This window comes from Pan paniscus, chromosome 1, assembly GCF_029289425.2.
Source record: "Pan paniscus chromosome 1, NHGRI_mPanPan1-v2.0_pri, whole genome shotgun sequence".
In the NCBI taxonomy this organism is placed as follows: Eukaryota; Metazoa; Chordata; class Mammalia; order Primates; family Hominidae; genus Pan; species Pan paniscus.
The window spans coordinates 141,576,242-141,602,291 of NC_073249.2; the positions used below are offsets into that span (position 1 = coordinate 141,576,242).

General features: G+C 38.7%; 1 protein-coding gene across 7 annotated transcripts in view; it reads left to right on the forward strand.

Moving 5' to 3' along the window:
• Nucleotides 1-26,050, forward strand: part of DDAH1 (dimethylarginine dimethylaminohydrolase 1) — a 260,418-nt gene that overhangs the window by 221,749 nt on the left and 12,619 nt on the right. For all 7 annotated transcript variants that reach the window (XM_063607160.1, XM_063607164.1, XM_063607161.1 and 4 more), the window contains 2 exons: nucleotides 5,597-5,670; nucleotides 6,642-6,761. In XM_063607160.1, the coding sequence (XP_063463230.1) occupies nucleotides 5,597-5,670; nucleotides 6,642-6,761 (194 nt within the window). The remainder of the gene's footprint in view (nucleotides 1-5,596; nucleotides 5,671-6,641; nucleotides 6,762-26,050) is intronic.

A 26,050-nucleotide genomic window follows, 5' to 3' on the forward strand; every position in this document is an offset into this window, starting at 1 on the left:
TGCCCAAGCAGACTCAGGCATTCTTTGAATCTGCCTAGTAAGTTCCCCTTAGAATATTCTTTGTGTCTCCCGTTGATGGCACTTTCATTCTTTTTGACAGTACAGAACAACAATCTGTTTATCTAACAAAATAGGCTTTTGTGAAAAGTTAGATGTGTAAATCACACTTCCTTACAATATAACTCTTTTTTATCAGAACATAGCCATGCAATGAATAACTTATTGTAAGCAGGTACTGTTAACATTTGAAATATGGCTTAACCAAGCTATGTTCACAACCATTTATTTTGGCAGCTGAGCCAGAAAGACCCCCTAAAATCTCCTCAGTGTGAAAGTGCAACTTACACTAGGAGTCTCTTCTTTTGGTCAAAGGTCTTTCCCTAGCATCTCAAGCCTAGTAGTTTTGACCTATCTTCAAAGTAGGTACTAAGCATTTAGGCTTGCCTTTGATACTACCTGTAGACTTTTTTTATTTGTTATATTCAATACTTAAGTTAATGTGTTAATAGTTACTTTGTTCAAAACTGAGGTGATGTTGGGATATCTTTACCTCCTTGGCACTCCATTCACACCTAATGTGTGTTCCTGCCTTCTATTTTCTACTTGTCACTTTTCTTCATCTATTTTATTGCGGTTAAACACACATAACATTTGCAATTTTAACCATTATTAAGTGTACAATTCAAGTGACATTAATTACATTCATAATGTTATACAACTATTACCACTCAATTTTTGGATTAGGAAGAGTTAGATAAGAAATAAGGTCTGTAACATTTTCTATGTGCTCTATGTCCTCTTTTCTCTGTAATTCAAAGCCTCATTAATAATTTATCAGGAAATGGACAGAAGAAAAGCTGCTTTCCAAATCCAGTTCCTGCTGGGAAATCTGTCAGTCAGGCAAGCAGCTACTGGCAAAAATTGTTTCAATCCCATTTCTCTTAAATAGACAGCAACTTACCTCTACTTTTATTTATTTTTGTGAAATATAGAGTACATTAAAAAAGAGTTATAAAATGTTTATGTACAGTTTAAAGATCAATAATAAAATGAACACCTGGGTGTCCACCTCCTGACTTAAGAAGTAGAACATTGCCAGGACCATAGACACCCCTGTGGGGTCCCCAGTCAAAACCAGCCTCTCCCCCGACCTCAAGTAACCACTGTCTTGAATTTTGTGTTAATTATTGCTTTGTTGTTCTTTGAGTTTTGCCTCCATGCATGTATTCCTAAAGTGTATGTTGTTTTAGTTTTGTTTGTCTTGTAGTTTTATAAAGCTACAAGATACCTTTATTAGAGTCACATTATATGAACTCTTAGGTGATTTTTCTACTTTTGATCTAAGTTGATGTGTGTAGCTGTAGTTCATTTTCAATGTTGTGTAGTTCTCTGTGATAAGAATACACCATAATGTATGTATTAATTTTACTACTGATGTGGTTTTGGATGTTTTCCAGTTTTTGTGGATTATCTTCTGTGTTTCTATGTACATTCTTGTGTGTGTCTCCTGGGAACATATACAAGAGTTTCTCTAAAGTAAACACCTGGAAATGAATTTCAGGTGATAGAGTAAACTCTTTTTCTTGTCACTGAAATGATTATATGATTTTCTTTAATCTGTTGATGTAGTTAATTTCATTAATTCATTTTCTGATATTTGACCAGTCTTGCAACCCCAGCATGAAATCAAATTTGATCATGATGTACTCTTTTTAACACAGTGTTGAATTTAGTTCGATAACATTTTGTTATGACTATTATTTTTGTGGCCTATAATTTATATTTCTTGTTATCCTTGTCTGGTTTTGATAAAAGAGTTACATTAGCCTCGTAGAATGTATTAGGGAATATTTCCTCTTTTTCTATTCTCTGGAATCAATACTATTTGAATTATATATTCCTTAAACTTTGGAAACAGGCTCTTGTGCCTTCTTTATGGAGAAATTTAAAACTGATTTAGTTGATTAATGATTATGTGACAATTTAGATTTTCCTGAGTCAGTTTTGATGCGTTCCATTTTCTAAGATTTTATCTATTTTAAGTTTTCAATATGTTGGGTATAAAGTTACTTATATTTCCTAATATCTGTTAAAGCTTCACAGCAACTATAGCTATATTATCTTTTCATTGGTAATGTTAATTTATGCCTTCTTTCTTTGTTTGCCAGAGGTTTGTTAATTTTATTAATCTTTCCTAAGGACCAACTATTGGCTTGGTTGAACTCTTTCTCTTGAATGTTTCTTTTCTGTTTCTGTATTTCCTTCCTTCACATTTCTTTCTTTTTACTCTGTTCTCTTTTTTTCTACATCTCAAGTTGGAATTTTATCTCATTAATTTTAGCCTTTCATCTTCTCTAATGTAAGCTTTTAATGCTATGTAACTTGGCCTCCAAGTACTACTTTAGCAGACTCCTTCTTATTTTTATGTGGATATTTTTGTTATCATTTAGTTTTTTAAAATGTTTTGTAATTTCCACTGTGATTTAATCTTTGATTCATTCAAAGGTAATGAGGTTTTTTTTAAAAAAAACTTATTGGTTATTATTGCAAGTTGGTGGAACACTAACTCATAACTCTAATAATTTATATGTAAAAGAAAGACTCAAGCATTTAGCTTTTCTTTCCTTTATGAATTTCATTTCAAGTAGACCAAATACTTGAGGAGAGATTTTCTTTTTAGGGTTGCAGTGAGTAAATGCAGATTCCTAATAAAAAATAATGGATCTGTGCAGTGATCAACAAATGATATTAAAACTGCTATATGAAAGCTTGACAGGAAACTTTATAATGAGGGAATCAGGCTGATGCCACTTGAACACACAGTAGTCCTATTAAAAAATATATGAATGAGCATCTAACCATCTACATGAAACTGCCTGCTTACTGAAAATACAAAGGATAAAGGAAAAAATTTAAATGCTAAGTTATAAGAGGAAGCAACCAGTCAAAGCAAGAATGTAGGACAGTCAGTAGGAAAAATGGCCTGGTTTCTCCTATAAATGACTGAGACAGGAAGGGGAAAAACAAAAATGTGAATTGGCATAGAAGAAAATGACACAAAAGACATCAAAAAAATTTAGATGTCCATTTCAGTATTTTAGTTGTTTCCATCAGGAAGATTATTTAGGAGATCTCATCCAACGTACTGCCAGAGACAGAAGTCCAACCTACTTTGAAGAGATAAGCAGCATCCTTCTCTTTGTACTTTCCCATCACATCTTAGCCTTTTTTAACTTTTTTTCAATCAGCCCACATCATGCTCCGAACACCTTAGTCTTTTAAAATGGAAATGGTATGCATGCCACCCTATAAATTTGTTATATACATAAATGTGGAAATTTTCATCCTCCCTTTGTTTCTTGGAAAAGAATTCCACATGAAATGTGAGAAAACATAGTCAGAGAGAAATCAGTATTTTTTTTGCCTCAGAGTATTATGTTTTTCTTAAAAGATTTTCTTAAAAGTTATAAATAATTTATAAACCTATTTTTATCTTGAAAGAATTAAGGAAACTTGGTATTTTTTCATTGTAGCTGACTATTTAATAAAGTGCATAATACTTTTTTCAAGTAAAATACCTCTCCTTGAGTTAAATTTTGATCTTTATATAATGAGTTTTCTTAAAGGACAACACAATCATACCATTACCCAAAAAACTGTCAGTGTGCCACAAAAGATTCCTGTGTCTGCCAACACCATAAGCCCTTGGATATTGTCATAACATCACCTGACCTATGTCATTTGCCCGTTTAATAAGGACATTATGAAGATTAAAGTTATAATATTTATAAAATCTATCAAGCACTTCTGCATGGCTACTCTTCTTATACTTCACCATAATACTTTGAGGCAAAAAGATACTAATTTCTCTTTGAATATCTTTTCCACATATTATGTGGAATTTCAATAAATAAAGGGAAGATGAGAATTCCCACATTTATGTATTGCCTAACTCCATACTATAATTATTTGCCTATAACTAAGAGACCATTTTTATCTAGTGTTTTGCCTTCTGAGTAGAAAAACTGCTGAATTTCAGAAAAGTCAAATAAGAATGAAGTTTCATCCTGCAGAAATTTTGTACTTTGTACATAGGTATCTTTTGATGTTTTGATTTCAAATATATGGATGTGTAGTTTCAAAGACACGGCTCTTAGAGGTCAGACCTGAAGACCAGTCAGCACTTAACTCACTTTCCCCAGATTGTTTCCTCAGGCCTCACGTGATCATTTTATAAGAAAAGAATCCGAATTTATCAACAATGTCTAGTACTGTTCTTTTAGTGAAAAAAAAAAGGTAGTATAATAAATTCTCACTTAACAATGTTGATAGGTTCGTGGAAATTGTGACTTTTAAGCAAAGTGACATATAACAAAACCATTTTTACCATAGGCTAATATAAACAAGAGTTAAGTTCCTCTGGCATATTTCTAGTCACAAAAATATCACCCAGCTTCTAAATCAAAACCCAAAACACTTATAATATTAAGCATTGAAATAAATGTCAGCCATATGCACATTTTTTTAAATTAATAAAAACAAGATAATTGCCCAATTTTTGGCCAATTACTGAGTGACAGCCGTTGTGGTGGTGGGTTAAATCAGGGAATAAATATTTGCAAAGATAAAACTGTAAGGAGCCCCTCCTCCCACCATACAGCTCAAAACAATCACAAATATGGTGGGCTCATTGAGCACTTTCCTACAACATCGTTTATTGTTGTACATTTGTATGATTATTGGATGCTTTATTACAATCATTTGTATCCATTCATTTTCTAAGGCACTTCTTCCAGTTCAGGGTCATCAAGGGTGGCTGGAGGCTATCCTGGAAGCTCAGGGTGCAAGGCGGCAACCCACCCTGGACAGGACACCGTCCCATCACGGCACACTCACCCACACACACCCACACTTGCTCAGACTGGGACCCTGTAAACATGAAAATTCACCTGCTGTGCACAGCTCTGGGATGTGGGAGGAAACCCACGCAGGCCTAGAGAGAATGTACAAACTCCCTACAGACCATGGCCCCAGCTCAGAATCGATTTTTTCTTTTTCCTCATCAAAGTTGAGCAAAATGATGTTATTTGAGGAACTGTTTTACTGTTAAATTGTCATTGCTATTACTTAATTTCTGATCAGAGATTATCAATGTGTTTATTATTGCCTAAATAAAAATTTCATTCCTATTGTAGTAAAATATACATAACATAAAATTTACCATTTTAACCATTTTTAAGTGTACAGTTCAGAGGCATGAACATTCACAGTGTTAGGCAACCATCACCACCAGGCATCTCCAGAACTTTTTCATCTTCCCAAACTGAAACTTCCTATCCATTAAACAATAACTCCCCATTTACCCTTCCCCATGGCTCCTGGAAACCACCATCCTGCTTTCTGCCCTTTTGAATTTGAAAAAGTTTATTCTTAAGGGCAGTAGTTTGAAATCATTTTTTGTAGTCTCTTTAGTGAAGCTGTTCTCTGTGGTAAGAGAGAACTGTGTGATGCTTTAAGGTCATTATTTATAGATAAAAGAAATGATGTACAGTCACTGGTGCCGCCTGCTCACTATGTTCCATGACATCTATTATAGGCAGAGAATTTTTTGTGGGCCTTTCCAAAAGGACAAATCAACGAGGTGCTGAAATCTTGGCTGATACTTTTAAGGTAGGTAAAAGGTAGTTTATGCCTGGCACAAAGCAATTACTTAATAAATAATCATAGAACCATTGAATCAATGTCATGAGTAATGGTGTTTATGCTTCACTGGCTTTGTACAATAATTCGTAATGTTTGTACATTTACTAGAAGTTTTAGAAGCTATAAAATTCAAATTCCTCAATAATTCAGCTTCACTGGGCTACCACAAGAACAACTAAGTTAGCATGGGCATCTTCTGTCTTCTCCCAGTGTATAATTATACAACCACCTGGCAGATGTTCCTGGAACAATCAACAGCTTAAAAAAAAATCTGGAAGGCCGGGCGTGATGGCTCACACCTGTAATCCCAGCACTTTGGGAGGCCAAGGCAGGAGGATTGCATGAGCCCAGGAGTTCCAAATGAGCCTGGGCAACATGGTGAGACCCTGTTTCTAAAAAAAAAAAAAAAAAAAACTTGGAAACCCAATTGACTGTTATGAAATACAGATTTTTTTTAGATTGGAATCAGGGGTCACCTGTGCTTGAGTGCCTTCTGTGTGCTGGAAACTGTGCTAGGTGTTGCACGTACATCCTCTTAAGGTCCCTTTACTCTATTGATTATTAATAGATTGGCTCTCTACACTGCATAGGAAGAGATATAACTCTCAAGATGCTCCGTTCCCCATGAGGATGTGAGTCTCCAGCTGAGGCACTGTTTACACAGGATATTCAAATACACCCTCCCAGAGTAGCCCACTCCATAGATCAAACAGCCAGCAAAGATGTTGCAGCAGTCACACATCTGGTGACTCTGCTGTCTTCTTAGAAGCAGTCTTCGTTTAACTAGCAATATCCAAATCTGTGGGTCCCAGTTTTTCTTCCAAATATTCAAGGTCCCTGTCAGCCTTCAAGAAGTAGGTATATTTCAGGGAGGTTTTTAATCAGTTTTAGAATTATTCTGCAATACTAAACTGCTTGTTTTTCTATTGTCCACGTAGGACTATGCAGTCTCCACAGTGCCAGTGGCAGATGGGTTGCATTTGAAGAGTTTCTGCAGCATGGCTGGGCCTAACCTGATCGCAATTGGGTCTAGTGAATCTGCACAGAAGGCCCTTAAGGTAAATACAAAACTGTGCTCCTTCTAAATGTAGTGGGGGTGCCTGCCACAGGGTTTTTCACATCCTCTCTGCTGGGGGAGTAACAAGCAGGGTTGGCAGGGAGAGAACAGGCAGGTATTTGAGCTTCTGTGATGTGCACTGTTGTGACCTCACATTCATTAGAAGCCAGGAACACCTAAGTGTAGGAAGAACTCTTCACTGGTGAACTGTTTTTAGTTACACACCAGATTTCCTAAAAAAAAGGCCATGATTCAAAATAATAAACACCAAACTCATCAACATTATCCCTCAGGGGAAAGGAGGGCATGCCACCAGATTGAGCTCCTTGTAATGTTTTCTCACTTAAGTTGGAGAGTTGGTACACAGGGTTTGTTATATTATTCTTATCCTTTTGTTGCATCTGGACTATTTCATAATAATCTTTTAGAAAGCCATGGTTCAGAAGTACCTAAAAAGCTTAACTTCTTCATTTGCATTTGGAATAATAACATTTTAAGACCGGAAATTTCCTCATTTTATAGATAGTAGACTTGCCAGAAGAAAATTAGACTTGCCCAGGTCACACGGCTAAATCAAGAGTGGAAGTCATTGATAAAGAAGATGACCTTCTGTTGTTACAATGCAGTGCTTTCCCTTTCCTTCTCTGTAACTTCAACCCCGTGAGATGATCTGGACACCCAATAAGGATAAAGACTGTGTCTGTTTTGCTCATCATTATGCTCCTTTGCACTTGGCCCACAGTGGGCCCTTCATAAATGTCTGATGAAGGGATGAATAAATGAATGAGAAAGGTGGTATTATCTCCATTTTGCAGATGAGAAAACTAGATCAAGTGACTCACCCCAGGTCATAGTGCTAATAATAAATGGTGGGTCCTGCAGCCCCTTCCTCTTAGCTGGTCCTGCACACGAGCATGCATGACTTATTAAAGGGCCAAAGCCAGAAGTTCCTCTTAGTCATAGACAGCAAATCTGTGGGCCCTGAGGCTCTTTCAGGTCTCTTCTCTTCTACCTCAGTGCCAAGTGTGGTGGTTTGGCTGGGAAGCAGTCGTTTCCTTGAGCTAAATTTCCCCTCTGTATTATCTGCCACTCTTTGAGCTAGCTCACCTGGCCTTTCTTCCGCCTCTTCCCAAACGGTATCTTTGATTCTGTTTCTAAGGCTTTTATTAATTGTTGCTGAACAATCTGTCTCAGAATTTGATTTGTATCATGGTGGCTTTTGTTCGTTTACTTTAGAGAATGTCTTTTGTTCTGCTCCATCTGGAAGTTCATGTCAACTTCTTGCATATAAAAAAAGCTGGTGTCTTGAAAGAAAACATTTGATAAACGGTGTCACTCAGGAGGTCTAGGAAGATTATTTTTCTCCTTAGGGACTGTGGTATCTATCCGTGGTACCTAGGCTGGTCTGCATATGTCTGAGATCGATTATAAGATGAGAGGGTTTAAGCTGGTCTATACCATGCATTTGTGTGTATTAGCAGAAAGAACTTCTTCTGGGTGGACCAACTAGAAAAAGTGGCCCCTTCTGCCATTCTGGGTAGACTAGGTCCCTAACTCAAATCATTTGGTCCCTACCTCAATAGGTCTGTAACTCAAATAGTCTAGAGAGACTGACACATAACAAAATAAAAGGTAATCAAATATGACTAATTAGCACTACGTTATATGATATAGGCCCTAACTGCTCTTCAAAGTTCAGAGGAAAAGGAGGCATTCCCTGAGGCCTAGATATTCAGAGAAAGCTTTGTAGAGAGAAATGAGACTAGATGTGAGTCTTGAAGGATGGATGGCATTTGACAGGGTAGAATTCAATGAGAGAAAATTACAGGTGGGGACATGGCATAAGCAAAGACTGAGCAAAGTACATTCATGAGATGTGAGCAAACCAGCTCAACTCATAGAGTTTCTAGTGGGTTTGCAGGGGTACAGGTGGAAGGGGCAGGTGAGATCTGAAGAAGTAGGAACTTAACAGTGAGGAAGACAAGATTATCACCGTGAGGGAGCAATCTGGGTCTTTGAGGAGAAAGCCCTGCATTGTTTCAGAGATGTTGGACCAACATTGGAAAAGGAAGACCCTGCAGTCAGAAAAGAGGACCACTGATGACCTAGGAAAAAAACCCCAAGCCCTAAGTCCTATTGCATGGCTTGGCAACTCACCCCTATTTCTCTCTTCATCTTTCCCTTCCCATGGTCAAATTCTCTCAGACCACATCTGTTAAGGGCATCCTATGAAGACTTTATAGTCCTCCTCCCTGTAGAGTTCATTCGAGTTAGTGTTAATAATGATGTTCCTTTTCTACTTGTCAGAACCTATAAATAATCCTCACTAGCTAGAAAGGCATTTGTTGGAGATTGCATTTTCCATCAGCAAATGTACTGCCTAAACCACAGGCCTGTGGATTTGGTGAATGCCCACCTGCCATGTTTCTAGCATCAAAAATGTCATGTTACCTTGTAGTGAAAATAAGAGGACAAACTGATCTGGGGAATAATGAGCTCTCCTAAGGAAATAGTCACAGGTTCAAAATGGGTTGGTGAAACTCAGGTTTGCATGAACTCAGCTGCTTTATTTATTTGAGAGCAGTTTGGTTTCTATGTTACAACCATCAATAAAATTAATAATGGGGCAATTATTTTTTTCTTTATTATACTTTAAGTTCTAGGGTACATGTGCACAGTATGCAGGTTTGTTATATATGTATACATGTGCCATGTTGGTATGCTGCACCTATTAACTCGTTATTTACATTAGGTATATCTCCCAATGCTATCCCTCCCCCCTCCCCCATCCCACGACAGGCCCCGGTGTGTGATGTTCCCCATCCTGTGTCCAAGTGTTCTCATTGTTCAATTGCCACCTGTGAGTGAGAACATGCAGTGTTTGGTTTTTTGTTCTTGTGATAGTTTGTTGAGAATGATGGTTTCCAGCTTCATCCATGTCCCTACAAAGGACATGAACTCATCCTTTTTTATGGCTGCATAGTATTCCATGGTGTATATGTGCCACATTTTCTTAATCCAGTCTATCATTGATGGACATTTGGGTTGGTTCCAAGTCTTTGCTATTGTGAATAGTGCCACAGTAAACATACGTGTGCATGTGTCTTTATAGCAGCATGATTTATAATCCTTTGGGTATATACTCAGTAATGGGATGGCTGGGTCAAATGGTATTTCTAGTTCTAGATCCTTGAGGAATTGCCACACTGTCTTCCACAATGGTTGAACTAGTTGACAGTCCCACCAACAGTGTAAAAGTGTTCCTATTTCTCCACATCCTCTCCAGCACCTGTTGTTTCCTGACTTTTTAATGATTGCCATTCTAACTGGTGTGAGATGGTATCTCATTGTGGCTTTGATTTGCATTTTTCTGATGGCCAGTGATGATGAGCATTTTTTCATGTGTCTGTTGGCTGCATAAATGTCTTCTTTTGAGAAGTGTCTGTTCATATCCTTTGCCCACTTTTTGATGGGGTTGTTTGTTTTTTTCTTGTAAGTTTGTTTGAGTTCTTTGTAGATTCTGGATATTAACCCTTTGTCAGATGAGTAGATTGCAAAAATTTTCTCCCATTCTGTAGGTTGCCTGTTCACTCCGATGATAGTTTCTTTTGCTGTGCAGAAGCTCCTTCGTTTAATTAGATCTAATGGGGCAATTATTAATTGCTAACTACTAACATAGAAATATAAATACTCCATGTTATTATAGACAGGCAGGAAGACAGATGAATAGAGACAAATATATCACCTACAAGTGATAAAAGTGGTATTGGTTTTGTTTTTCCCATTTTACAGTTCAAAATACTGAGACCTGATGAAATAATCATTTTGAGTAGGATCTTACAGTTCCAGAAACAAGTTTCCTGGGCCCTGATTCCCCTGGCCCCAGTTGCCCACCCTACTCCATACTGAATCTTCTTTTTTAATTAGAAAACCTTTTCTAATTATTTTGCCATAGATTGGTTCTAGCCGAGCTTGTCTGCTCCTTCCATGTCTTTCCACCTATCTCCTGACTTTCCATTTTTTACTGGTATCCAGGATCTGAGCAGTCTCAGGATAGGTGTGAGTTTGGTACCAGATATTTATTTTTTCCCTTGTAAACCTTGATGTCTCAGTTCTTTCCTCTGTAGAGAAGTCCCTGGTCACTTGGGCATCTCTTTAAAGGGCATATTACTTAAACAGAGGTGAATTGTGCCTTCCTGTGCTACACACCGAAAGCTTGATTACTTCTCACCTCTGTCACTGCTCTCTGAGTACTTGGTTCCTTCAGAATCTACTTCTTACATGTTTAGGTAAAGCTGAGAGCCCCAAGGGTTTCTGGGTAGTTTTATTGCATTTGAAATACTTTGTAATGGGTTGCAATCTACTCTTGGTTAATGAAGTGGATTCTTATGGAGATCATCATCTTGCCATTTGAGATTATAGTGGAGTTAATAGTGTGTGCATTGTATATTTAAATGAAATCATCCATCTAGGAAGAGTTTAGCAATTCTCAGCTAAAAAGCCCAGAACACATAAATTCATTCATTCATTCATTCATTCATTCATTTAAGATGGAGTCTCACTCTGTTGCCCAGGCTGGAGAGCAGTGGCTTGATCTTGGCTCACTGCAATCTCCGCCTCCCACTTTCAAGAGATTCTCCTGCCTCAGCCTCCTGAGTAACTGGGATTATAGGCACCCGCCACCACGCCCAGCTAATTTTTGTATTTTTAGTAGAGATGGGGTTTCACCGTGTTGGCCAGGCTGGTCTCGAACTCCTGACCTCAAGTGATCTGCCTGCCTCGGCCTCCCAAAGTGCTGGGATTACAGGCCTGGCCACCACAACACATTTAATACAGGGTACCAATCTAGGGAAAGAAGAAAGGAAGACATTATTACTGCATTTTACCATCCATATGGCAAAGGTACTAGAAGTTAGGTTGGTTTGAACAAATGCTAGATATTTAACAGCAAGTCTGATCCTAGAAATACTATTATTTAGGCCAAATTAGTTTTTAGAGCAACTTGCATTTCCTATAGTTTTTCTCCCAACTTTGCATCTCACCTTCATACCCCTCTACCTGTAAAAAAAAATAATGTAAGACAAATTAATTAGCGCACAGGCATTAGACCTGTTTGTACTCTTCCAGAAGGAATGTTTGCCTTCTCTAAAAAGATGAGTACTCCAGTCACTCCAAAGTTTGAACAAAAGAAGCCAACCCCCCAAAGAATAAATATTCTATTCTTTCATGCACATAGTTAAACAAGAGGCAAAGCTACTCTCTACTGTTACCTGTCAGAATAATAGTTATTTTAAGATGAAGGGAGGCAGTCATGGTCCAGAGGGCCACTTTGTGTGTTATACTTTATATATTACACTTTGTATACTTTAATTTTTTAAAGTTTAGGAAAAATATATATGTTACATTGTTGGAAGTAGGCTATGATTGACTTACAGAAATAATTCTCCAATAACTAAGTGTGCCTAACTCCTAACCCCCTGCTTTACCATTCTACATGATGACTGTCTTTTCCACAGACTACCCTGTTTTTAATTTTTTTAATTAAGGGGGAAAAAGACATAAGAAAGAGTAAATCTATACCACATCTCACCTTGTTCTTTTTCTAGATCCATCCCTGAAATTGCCTTCTTTTCCAAAAACCTGAATTAATTACATGCTATCGTCACAGGAGGACAGATAGTAATATCTGCCTCAGGAGGGACTCACAGTAATTCTCAGTAATGATTTTTAACTTGACCTCATTGGTAGCATTCACTCTTCCAGTCAATTGGAGAAAAAAATTTTTTCTTAAGGAAGGAAAGATGAAGGGAGGGAGGGAAGGATGGAGAGAGGGAAGGATGAAGGGAAGGAAGGGAGGGAGGGAGGGAGGTCAGGGGAGGTGGTACCTTTAGCTAAAACTTTCCTGAAACTATTCAGAGGAGGAAGCTGCTGACCCCACCTGGGAGGGACTGCAGCACTGACCGGCTACGGGACTGTGCCATCTGCTGGCCGGGCAGCAGGAGGAGCATCCTCACCTTCCTAACCCCGTAGGAGAGGAATTTTTTGTTGTTTTGTCTTGTTTTGTTTTTGTTTTCATTTTTTTCATATATTACATTTGTGTATATTTATGGGACACAGCTATAGTTTTCTTTGGTGGACTTTTTTAAAATTAGTAATTCTGTTCTTTTGTATCACAATAAATTATTACCTAAAAATACTTTTAATAAAAATACTACAAGGACGTGGTAAGAAAAGAATTATGAGATCACCACTCCATTTTTTGTGCCTTTGTCATGTAAATTGAGCTTAAATACAGTATGTGGTTTTTCAATAGACTTGTAATTTTAAATTAAAATGCTCACAATGCATCTCAATGGAAATGTCTTTTAGGTTTCTTATCTACTTCCTGAAATAACTAACTGAATTTCTAACATTCCTTGAATGAACACAAGAGCTGCTTTGTACCTCATTTAAATTGCATAGCACACAGCCTGTTTTTCTTTTGAATGACTAACTATATAATAGAGATCACTCAGACTGTATTTCCTCTTGTTTTGACTCAGCTGCAGCATTGCTTTTATGTCCAAAAATGTCCATGTTATTTTATAGATGGTCATATAAAAAATGAAGATGGAAAAACCCTTAATGTGTTTGGATTTTATATGTTTTTTATTGCCTGGAATTTCCTTTAATGACAACTAGCAAAACCCAAAAGACAGAATGAGAACTAACTAGCTCATATCAACAGGGTGATTGAAATGGAAAAAATAAAGACTTTGCATTTTTAGTTATTGTTGTCACAGGGAATTATAGTGTGTAGCCACAAGATTTTCCACTTTGAGTTTCTGCTATGAAAGGCATACTGACAATCCCATTGTAGGTTTAATTTTGTCTTATTATCTGGCTGTTGTATTCACCAGCTCCACAAAACAATGATTTTTTAAATCTGCCATGCGTGTATTAAGAAATTAAAACACAAAACCAAATAGCCTCTGAATTTGTAACAACTGTTTATGCTCCTTTTCCTGGCAGCAGTTGCCTCATCTGACAATATTCCCAGAACTGTATGCCAACAAGGCTAGGGTGGCCAAAATAAAATGTTTTGGCATAATAAGCCAATAAATAATTTGAAGCTATGACACCAAAACAGCCATGCTGAATTTTAGCATTAGTCCCAAGGCAGGAAGAAGTCAAAATTGGCCAAGTAGGAGAAAGGGAATAATGTGCTTTTTTTTCCTTTTGGGCTTTCAAGAAAATGTCAAAGGGAAAAAGGAATAAATTATATTTAAAAGTGCTGTTCATCCTGTCCAGTATATACTAGACCATCAAAAAGTATTAAACTGACTCTATAGGATATTGTAGGGGTAATCATCTGTTGGATGGTTGGCCACATAGCCTTATAAGGGGCCTTTCAACCCAAGACTCTAACTTCTGAAAGAAAAAGTCTATAAGTGACCTTAAATTAGTGGTTCCTAGTGAGAGTGGTTTCAAGTCATCTGAGTAGCTTTCTGAAAACATACTACCCTGGGTTTATCTCAGAAAATTCTGATATTTTGGGTCTGGAATGGAACCCAGGCATCTGCATTTTTTAAAAGCTCTGCAGGTGATTCTAATGCACAGGCCAAGGTTGAGAGCCACTGCTTTCAAGGATATCTGCAACTTCCAAAAGTGCCCAGCTTACAATCCCGAATAATGTGCACCTGAAGAAGCCAACGTTTTTGTCATACAGGTGCAAAATAACATATCCCAATTACATTAGCAGTAAAAGTAAAGAAAGTATTCAAATTAAAGCCATAGAAAACTAGAAACTTCTTAGGTTTTTCCTGCCCAGAATTAAACATTGTATAAACTTGAAATATAATACCTAACTGGGTAATAATTTGGATGCCATGATTTAATCCATTTGACATGCTAAAATTCCTCATTAAAATATTCCAAGTTACCAAAATCACTAATGTTATCATTTTCTGAGAACAGGAAGCTTGCATTTGACTCATATTCCCATACCTCCTCCTCCAACACACACACACACACACACACACACACTCATAGAAAAACCTAACAACAGGACCTGATCTTACTGTGTGAAGATATATGCCAAAAAGGGGGAAAAAAGTTAAACTTCACACTATTACTGATATTAGAGAATACCTTACTTTTTAAAATAATCATATGTTGATTCTACTAAAGAAGCATAATTGCCTACAGGGCCAAAATGCCCATGAGGACAAAGCAGAGAACTTAGAATCCATTTCATGGATTGTCATTCTGGCTCTGCCTCCAGCTCTCCCTATGTGACCCCTATCTCCTATACTCGTTCTCTTCTTGAAAAAACAAAGTTGAATTAGCCTCAGTAGGAATCGAGAGTGTTGTTCCTTCCCATTGGAAATTTTATAACAGCCAGTCAAGGTGAAATGCCGTGTCTTAAACCTAGGATGGAGCAAACAACTACTTGGCAAAAAGTAGCAACCATATAATTATAAAGCACTAGTGGTAAGGATTACTTCAGAGTGGGCTCACTGTAGAATCTTAATGTGATATTGTCCTTTCAGTGCCTGTAAGTGATGGAACATCTGGGGTTTTTTTTGTTTTTGTTTTTCTCTTTGTTTTTGTTTCTGAGACAGTCTCGCTCTGTCACCCAGGCTGGAGTGCAGTGGCGTGATCTCGGCTCACTGCAAGCTCCACCTCCCGGGTTCACGCCATTCTTCTGCCTCAGCCTCCCGAGTAGCTGGGACTACAGGCACCCGCCACCTCCCCGGCTGATTTTTTGTATTTTTAGTAGAGACGGGGTTTTACCGTGTTAGCCAGGATGGTCTCACTCTCCTGACCTCGTGATCCACCGCCTCGGCCTCCCAAAGTGCTGGGATTACAGGCGTGAGCCACCTCGCCCAGCCGGAACATCTTTATATCTGTTTGTGCTTAGCAATGTTTTTATGCCTGTTTGAGGAAAACCACAGAAAGATTCCAACTTCATTCCATTTTCTTAGAAGAAGCTTCAATTACATATATAACTATTCAGTTGGATATCTAACAAACATGATTTTCTAATTCATACATAAAACTCTGATAGGAAAAGCAGCTAAGATTTTCAAAACCTCTTATTACTGTCTCTTCTGCAAAAAGACTTTTAAAACAGCAATTGAAAAGACATCACAGTGGTAAGATTTACTGAGCAGCAACTATTAATATATGAAAGATACTATCCCAAGCACAGGGATACTGAGTCGGATGAGAAATGATCTCTGCCTTCAAGGCTGCTCCCATTTAGCTGGAGAAACAAGAGAGAACATTAAAAGATAAAAACTGTCACCGTGCAACACAACATAAGTGGCTAATAAATGGTTCAGAGTCCTAGGAAAGGTGGTAGGAGTTCTGGAGAGGGATTGATCAACCAGAAGCAGGACTCAAAGTCTGAGTGCACCTGAATGAACGTCAGGCATAGCTGGCACAGAAGAGTGGTGGTTATTACAAACAGGACAGCCTGGGGAAGTGTCAGTAGTACCATCAAGAGACAATGGCTGGAATGGGGACTGGATGCAGGGAAACAGAGAGAGAGGTGAAAGATACAAGTTGGGGCTGCTTCAAATTATCTTGGCCAATGAAATCGGGGTTTTCTTATCTGTGGGCTGTGGGGGACAACACAGATTTTTTTTTTTAGCAGAGGAGTAGAAGCTGAAGGTGTTTTTTCAGAAAGATCTGTCTGGCACGGTTCCCATAATGATTTAACAGGAATAAGGATTAGGAGTAATAAAACTAGCTGATGCCATTGCACAGCACAGTCTATGAATAAATGAGTGGAGGATCTGGACTAGGAAAGTAGCTATGAAAGTGGAAAGGGCAGTGCAGAAAGTGAGGCCCACTTAGAGAAGTAACAGAACATCGTGACTGATGGACTTTAAAGGGAGAAAAAGGGACCAGATCAACACTTTGGAAGATAATTACAGAACTCCTGTTCTGTGCCCCTGGGGACAATGATGAACAAAATGACTTCAGAAATAACTACCACAATGGCGTGCCTTTGGTAGAATTTTTGGAAAAGAGTTTAAACTCTCCCTGTCACCATGAATTCAGCATTCCTCATCCACAAAGGAACAAACCATCAAAAATTGGTGGGCAAATGTTGCTGGATTTCACTGACCTAGATTCACATTTTAGGAATAGAGCAGTACTCAGATATGACAGCAGCTCTGGTAGGCATCTGATGCCTAAGCTTGCAAGACACTAACGGGGTTGGCTTCCATTTCAGTTTCCATTGGCAGCAGTGGAATCAGTGCTCACTCAAGTCTGGAGTCTCTGTCCTTTACCCTTTTCCATTTATTTTCATCTGTTACTCTCTCTCAAGGCCCACCAAAAAAATCATCTTAAAAACATTTGCATGCCTTCCATCTCTAGCAGTGTCAGATTGTTTCTTGGCTGAATTGATTTGGCAAAAGATTTTTTAAAAAAGGATGATTTCTGTCTCATGGGCTGAGATCGTACATCACAGCATGACCTATGTGATACTCTCAGCCATGCCAACGCCAGTACCTTCGGTCTTGAAGGGATTAGGAAATGTTGTCAGTTGAGCTGGAAGGAGGAGGGTTTTGAGTTTTGGGTTACTGTTTCTCTGTGGAAATCACATGTATTAAATGCCATAGGTGTTGATAAGTATCCTATTGCTTGGCTGAAGGTTAATAAAGCATAGGGTGAAACATAGACACTAAATTAGAAGTGACATTTTGACCATGAATTATTCTGCAGCCTCTGGGGAAAACTTCCCCACTACATGACACAATACTAGAATTTGGATCATCCTTAGAAATACTGACATGCAAAAGAAACACATTAAATTTTCTACCACCCTCCTGCAAAACCATCCCACTACCATTGCCCTGCTCTTAATCACTTACTATTTTTCCTTGTTTTCATCTTTCAAAATGTTGTATTTGTCCAATAATCTTCAAGAATATTTCTAAATCTCATTTTCTCAGCTATGGTTCTGTTGCTGCTGTTGGGTCCCCATATTACTCATCACACTATCTGTTTGCAAATGTTAAAGGTAGCTTTGGAGATAGATTACAACAGCCATTCCCTTTATCTCTTCCCGAAGTGGGACCAAGTTTAAACCTGTGACCACATACTCAGAGGTGACTCACCGTTATAGGGTTCCAAAAACAACAACAATGAAAAACAATCAGGAGCTAAATGAAAAGCGCTGAATCTATTAGAGTTTTTGTATGTTTTCTAATCACTTATTTCTTTTTTACCCACACCCTGGCAAACGATAAGAACTCCATAAAGTTCGGCTATTACCAGTCATATTATCAATAGCAGTAACAATACCTGTTAGGTGTGAAGATCATATATATATATATATTTTTTTTTTTTTTTTGAGACGGAGTCTTGCTCTGTCGCCCAGGCTGGAGTACAATGGCATGATCTTAGCTCACTGCAACCTCCGCCTCCCAGGTTCAAGCAATTCTCCTTCTTCAGCCTCCTGAGTAGCTGGGATTACAGACATATACAACCACGCCCAGCTAATTTTTGTATTTTTTTTTTTTTTTTTAGTAGAGATGGGGTTTACCATGTTGGCCAGGCTGTTCTTGAACTCCTGACCTCAAATGATCCCCCATCTCTGCCTCCCAAAGTGCTGGAATTACAGGCATGAGCCATCACACCCAGCCAGATCATATTAATTTGAATAGTGTAAGTTAGTGGTCCTCAAACTTTAATGTACCCAAGAATCACACACAGTACACACTTAAAAGGTACATCCCATTCCTGGGGTTCACTGCTAGAAATTCTGATTCAGCAAGACTGGGAACCATGGCGTGATTCTGATGCAGGTAATCCATACGCTGTGAGAACACTGGCTGTGTCTGGAGTTCACCAGATGTCAGTTCCTACATGAAGGCAGGGAGAGAAAATCTATTCCTAAAGTAAATTGTTATGTCCTTGAACAGAAAATGTCACCTAAAATCATTCAGAATAATGTCATATTGAGTAAAATACCTGGCACTTTAGAGAAATAGCTCTCATATGAAGGAAAATCAGGCATAACTCCCCTAGATTACTGAAATACAAGTGCTTATGAAATGCTAACTTTTCTCTAAAATGCTGTCTGTTTAGAAAGAAATGCCTACAGAATGAAAGATTTTCATTTATCACATTTTCCATATAGTGCCTTTCTCTCTGTTGATAACATATGTATATTAAAATACAATGTATCTGCAGTGAGTTTTTATTATGCTCATTCTCATTAGGCACACAGTCCCTCAGACATAGAGAAAAGTCTGCCTTCCTTCCCAGCTAAGAAGTCCTGTGGTATGATACTAAATACATGATACTAAATTCTACAAGAAGGAATAGTGGCAAGAGGAAGGAAACCCAGATCTCTGGGGGAGAAGTTTGTCTGGTCCCATCCCTAAAGCTTGTTAGAGAGAATTTGAGAAAGATCTCTGGAGAGCAACCAAAGCTGATGAAAGATGGAAGTTCGGTGACTGGTGTGGATTGCACAGAAGGATAATGCAAAAGTGTGGACTGGCAGCTCTTTTCTCTTCATTGAAGGCAGGCTCTGAGTGAGTGTGTCTTTTAAAGGAAATTGCATCAGGAGACTTTAGGAGGGTTTTCAGAGTTATTAAAATGGATAGACTATGGAGGAAAGGGGACTTTAACTTTTTGAAAAAATTAATTTTATTGGCCGGGTGTGGTGGCTCATGCCAGGACTTTGGGAGGCCAAGGCGGGTGGATCACGAGGTCAGGAGTTTGAGACCAGCCTGGCCAATATGGTGAAACCCCATCTTTACCAAAAATACAAAAATTAGCTGGTCATGGTGGTGTGTGCCTGTAGTCCCAGCTACTCGGGAGGCTGAGGCAGGAGAATTGCTTGAACCCAGGAGGCAGAAGTTGCAGTGAGCCAAGATAGTGCCACTGCACTCCAGCCTGGGTGACAGAGTGAGACTACATCTCAAAAAAAAAAAAAAAAAAATTAGTTTTATTGTGACATAATTTCCTTACAATAAAATTACAGTTTTAAATGGATAATTCAATGAGTTTTGACAAGTGTATGCAGTTAAGTCCAATAGAACTTTAACTTTTCATATTTGAATTTTTTACGAGATGCACTTGTAATAGTGTGATAATTTAAAAACATGTTTTTAGAAGAACTGTTTGACATTGTATAATCACACCTCACCTCATAAAAGCAGCTTACAAAGACACATAAGTACAGCAAAATAACATAACTAAAAATAGAAGGGAAAGATGATATAAAACAAGAAACAAGAATGAGGATTTTAATTGGAGCTGAGTTAGAGAATACACACCATCTATTGATCATATGGTTTTTGTCCTTCATTCTGTTGATGCAATATATCATGTTTATTAATTTATGTATGTTGAACCATCCCTTGCATCCTTGCACCTTTGGGATAAATCCCACTTGATCATGGTGTAATATCTTTTCGATTTGCTGTTGGATTTTGTTTGCTAGTATTTTGTTGAGGAGTTTTGTGTCTATATTCATCAGGGATATTGACCTGTAGTTTTCTTTTTTTGTTGTGTCCTTGTCTAGTTTTGGTATCAGGGTAATCCCGGCCTCATGAAATGAGTTAGGAAGAATTCCCTCCTCTTATTTGGATCCATTCTCTTTTCTTCTTGGTTAGTCTAGCAGTTTATCAATTTTCTTTATTTTTTCAAAAAAACAACTTTTAGTTTCATTGATCCTTAGTATTATTTTTTAACTCTATTTCATTTAATTCTGTTTTGATCTTTATTATTTCTTTCCTTCTACTAGTTTTGTGTTTGGTTCTTGCTTTTCTAGTTCCTTGAGGTGCAACATTAGGTTGTTTTTTTGAAATCTTTCTACTTTTTTAATGTTGGCATTTGTTGGTATAAATTTCCCTTGTAACAATGCTTTTTCTTTATCCCACAGGTTTTGGTAAGTTGTTTCCATTTTCACTTGTTTCTGGAATTTTTTTTTCTTTCTTTCTTAATTTCTTCATTGACCTTGTAGTCATTCAGGAGCATGTTGTTTAATTTCCATGTATTTGTACTTTTCAATATTTCTCTTATTGCTGATTTCTTGTTTTATTCCATTATGGTCTATGAAGAGAATTGTCATGATTTTGATTTTTTAATATTTGTTGATACTTGTTTGGGGCCTAATTTTGATTTTTTAACATTTGTTGATACTTGTTTGGGGCCTAATATCTATCCTGAAGAATGTTCTTGATGTGCTAATAAGAAGAATGTGTATTCTGCAGCTATTGGATGAAATGTTCCATATATTTTTGGTACATTTGGTCTAAAGTGCAGTTTAAATCTAACGTGTCTTTGTTCACTTTCTGTCTTTTGCTGAGAGTGGAGTGTTGAAGTCCCTAGCTATTATTGTACTGGAGTCTGTCTCTCCCTTTAGATCTAATGACATTTGTTTTTTATTTTATTTTATTTTATTTTATTTTAGAGACAGGGTCTCACTTTGTCACCCAGGCTGGAGTACAGTGATATAATCTTGGTGCACTGCAACCTCTGCCTCCCAGGCTTAAGCCATCCTCCCACCTCAGCCTTCCAAGCAGCTGAAACTACAAGCATGCACCACCATGCCCAGCTGATTTTTGTGTTTTTTATAGAGACAGGGTTTCACCATGTTGCCTAGGCTGGTCTTGAACTACTGAGCTCAAGTGATCCACCCACCTCAACCTCCCAAAGTGCTGGCTGGGATTACAGATGTGAGCCACCATGCCCAGCCAACATTTGCTTTTTATATCTGGGTGCTTCAGTGTTGGGTGCATATGTATTTAGAACTGTTATATTCTCTTGCTTAATTGATCCATTTATCATTACATAATAACCTTCTTTGTTTCTTTTTACTGTTTTTCATTAAAAATCTGTTTTATCTGATATAAATATATCTACTCCTGCTTGCTTTTGGTTTGTTTGTGTGGAATATTTTTTCTGTCCCTTTACTTTCAGCCCATATTTGTCTTTTTATAGGTGAAGTGAGTTTCACTAGGCAGCATATAGTTAGGTCATGGGTTTTAAAAAAATATTTTTTAATAACCTTCATTACTTTGGATAGGTCACGGGTTTTTTAATCCACTCAGCCACTCTATATCTTTAAGTTAAAAATTTAAGCCATTTACATTCAAGGTTATTATTGATATGTGAGGACTTATTCCTGTTATTTAGTGATTTTCTGGATGTTTTATATATCCTTTGTTCTTTTCTTTCTCTCTTACTGTTTATCATTGTGGTTTGGTGGTTTTCTGTAGTGGTAACATCTGAATGCTTTCTCTTCCTCATTCGTGTGTTTGCTCTTCCAGTAAGTTTTATACTTTTGTGTGTTTTCATGATGGAAGGTATTGTTCTTTCACTTCCAGGCATAGGACTTCCTCAAGCATTTCTTGGAGGGCTGGTCTCTTGGTGATGAATTCCCTCAGTTTTTGGTTGTTTGGGAAACTCTGAATTTGTCCTTCATTTATGAAGGATAATTTTACTGGATGGATATTGTACCCTTAATTGGCAGTTTTTTTCTTTCAGCACTTTGAATATATCATCCCATTTTCTTCTGGACTGTAAAGTTTCAGATTAGAAATGTGCTGTTAGTCTGATGGAGACTTCTTTGTGTCTGGATGCTATAGTAATCCATTCTCACTTTGCTATAAAGAACTACCTGAGAGTAGGTAGTTTATAAAGAAAAGAGGTTTAATTGACTCACAATTCTGCAGGTTGTACAAGAGGCATGGCTGGGAGGCCTCAGGAAACATAATCATGGTGGAAGGGTAAGGAAGCACCTTCTTCACATGGTGGAGCAAGAGGAAAAGAGAGTGAAGGGGGAAATGCCACACACTTTTAAAACATCAGATCTTGTGAGAAATCACTATCATGAGAACAGTAAGGGGGAAATCTGCCCCCATGACCAATCATCTCCCTCCGGGTCCCTCCCCCAACATTGGGAATTACAATTCAACATGAGATTTGGGTGGGGACACAGAGCCAAACCATATCAGATGTTTTTCTCTTGCTGTTTTTAGAATTATTTGTCTTTGACTTTTTACACTGTATTAGTCCGTTTTCATACTGCTTTAAAGAACTGTCTAAGACTGGGTAATTTATAAAGGAAAGAGGTTTAATTGACTTACAGTCCTGAAAGGCTGGGGAGGCCTCAGGAAACTTAGAATCATGGTGGAAGGCAAAGGGGAAGCAAAGCACCTTCTTCACAAGGCAGCAGGAAGGAGAATGAATGCAGGAGGAACTACCAAACACTTATCAAACCATCAGATCTCATGAGAACTCACTCACTATCATGAGAACAGCATGTGCGGAACCGTCCCCGTGATCCAATTACTTCCCCCTGGTCTCTCCCTAGACACTTGGGGGTTATGGGGATTATAATTCACGATGAGAATTGGGTGGGGACATAAAGACTATATTAGACTGTTTGATTATAATATGCTGGGGAAAAGATTTTTTGGAGGTTGTATCTATTTGGGAATCTTTGAGCTTCCTGTTTCTAAATCTCTTGCTAGACTTAGGGAGTTTTAAGGTATTATTTTGTTAAATTGTTTTTCTATGCCATTAAACTTCTCTCACCCTTTGGAACACCCAAAATTCAAATATTTTGTTGCTTTATGGTGGCCCATAGGTCACATTGGCTTTCTTCTTTCTTGTTTTTTTTTCTTCTTTTTAAAGTTCTGAAATTCTTCTTGATTTAATATCCTGTTGAAGTTCTCATTGCATTTTTTATTCATTCATTGAATTCTTCAGTTTCAGGATTTCTCTTTGGTTCTTTTTTATATGTCTATCTCCTTGGTGAATTTCTCATTCATATCCTGAGTTGTTTTTTAAATTTCTTTTTATTGTTTATCTGTGTTCTCTTGTATATCATGGAACTTCCTTAATGTTGTTATTTTGAATTCTTTTTCAGGCACTTCATAAATTTAGTTTTTATTGGAATCTGTCTCTGGAGAATTATTATGTTCCTTTGGAAGTGTCATATTTCCTTGCTTTTTCGTATTTCTGTGTCCTTTCATTGATATCTGTGCATCTGGTGTAACAGTCACTTCCTCCAGTTTTTTAGATTGGTTTTCATAGGGGAAGACATTTTCCTGTAGATAGATCTATGGTGTTGGTTGGTTAGGGTACTTTTCTTTTATTCTGGGCATATATAGTGGTGTAGTCTCCATAGGATTTCTTTGGCTATACACCATCAGTGGTGTCTGTGATTTCCTCAGTGGCGTAGGCTGCAGTTGTTAGTGGAGATTATGCTGAGGTTTTCCTGGGGATAGGACGCCAGGTGGGCCACTCCTCAGGCCCTGCTGTTGGCAGCGGCAGACCAAGCATGCCTGTTCTTGGGTCCCGGGGTGGCATATGTGGGCGCCAGTGTTAGCAAGTCCAGACGGGCTGATTTTGGGGCCTCCAGGCAGCTTTCTTGGGTGCTGGTTATGGCAGCAGTGTGCCAGATGACTGGATGAGTCCTCAGGCTCCCCATGGGCACTCACTGATATTAGCGGTGGCTGCAATGGGCTGGGCAGCCCAGTCCCCAATCCTCCAGGTAGTGCATGCAGAAGATTGCCAGCAGTGGTGGTGGTGGCAGGCTGGGTAGGCCTATTCTCAAGTTCCGGGAGGATTGCCCAGATGCCAGCTGTTGTAGACAAGGTGAGGCAATCCCCCAGCCTCCAGACAGCATGCTTGGGTTTCAGCAGTAGGTTTTCTGGTCCTGTTAGGCCCCCTGATGGCATGCATATGCACCTGGGTCAACCAATGGGGAGGGGCAATCCCTAGGCCCCCAGGCAATGTGCTTGGGCACTGATGGAGGACAGGGGTGGTGCCAGGCCAGGCAGGCCTATTCTCAGGCCCCCCATGGGGCCCATGGGCCCAGGCTGTGGTGAACAAGGCAGAGCAATTTCCAAGCCCCAGACGGTTTGCTCAGGTGGCTATGACAATGGTGGCAGCCTGACCTCAGGACACATGCTAGTGTGAAGCAGCCCTTCTACTGTGGGAACAGGGTTTTCTCTCATTGACAGTGGCCCCAGGAAGTCAGGTTTCATGCTCTGGGAAACACATGCTTCAGCTCCCTTTGTCCCAGGATCACCCTCCCCAGTGTGCAGTACAATGTGTGGGCTAGAGTTCTGGAGACCCTGCCACTCTACTGTGTCCAACCTGCATTGCACCCTGCAGCCCTCTGTTAGTGGGGCTCCAGGGATGTGAAGATACAGGGGTTGCTGGGTCCCAGGGCACAATGCAGTCTGGTGGGAAATGGGCTTTCTAACTGGCTATCTGTCCAGAACTAAGTGGGTACATGGGACCCGAGTGGGCTCCATCTCTGGAGCAATGCTGCCACACGGACCCCGGGAATACCAGTTTCAGGGTCCTTGGGGTTTGAGAGACTCTTATGACTAGGATTTCAGCAGTCAGCATGGGAACATGTACCACTGGGAATCTCTCACTTACCCTTTCCTCTCACTAGGGACCCTCTCTGGGCTCCCAGCTGATTCCAGCCAGGCTGTCTACCTTGCCTCCCTCTCCTTCAGTATCTCAGGTGTTTTCTGTCACTTCTCTGCTGAATTCCAGCATTCTCTCTTAGATGTCTATTCAAAGTATGATTATCTACTTGCTATTTTGGCTCTTCTTTGCTGGGGAAACAGGTGTCCAGTGCCTCTAGTCAGTCATCTTAAAGCCCCTCTCAGGCAGTGTTCATTTTGAACTAGTCTGTGGAAAGACTATAAAACATGAAAATATGCTATCAGTTTTAGAATGTTATCCATAGCTATATTGGCTCAGCCTTAAAAAGACCTCCAGGGCTTGATGCTGGTATGTTGTCAGGCTCTCAATACACTCTTGATGGATGGATAAATAAATAAATGATTTTAGATATGCAGTAGCAATGAAGAGTGTACTTGGGCATCATATATTGTATCAATAGACCATAGTCAGTTGTTTTTAATACTGGTTTAGCTTTGATATGTTAAGATGGGTACATTATGTTTTATATATATATACATATATGAATATAAAGATCAATTATGAGTGACCCAAAAATGTGCTTTGAATATTCCCTAAACATCTCTAACTACCTTTTATATACCTTTGCTTCAGAGTTTGACCAATAAGTTCTAAATTGTTCCATGAAACAACATAGCCCAGGATTTTTTAAAACATAATTACCATTATACAAAGAAAGCATGAGTAAGAAGCAAGAGAATGGAGTGGGCTTTCAGTCGTTTGGATGAGAAAATTCCCAGAAATGTTGGGAACTGCCGGAAATGCCTGGTTGTTAATGCAACTTGCCATGCAGATTCTCTTGGGCTGAAAGCCAGACAGTTCCCACTC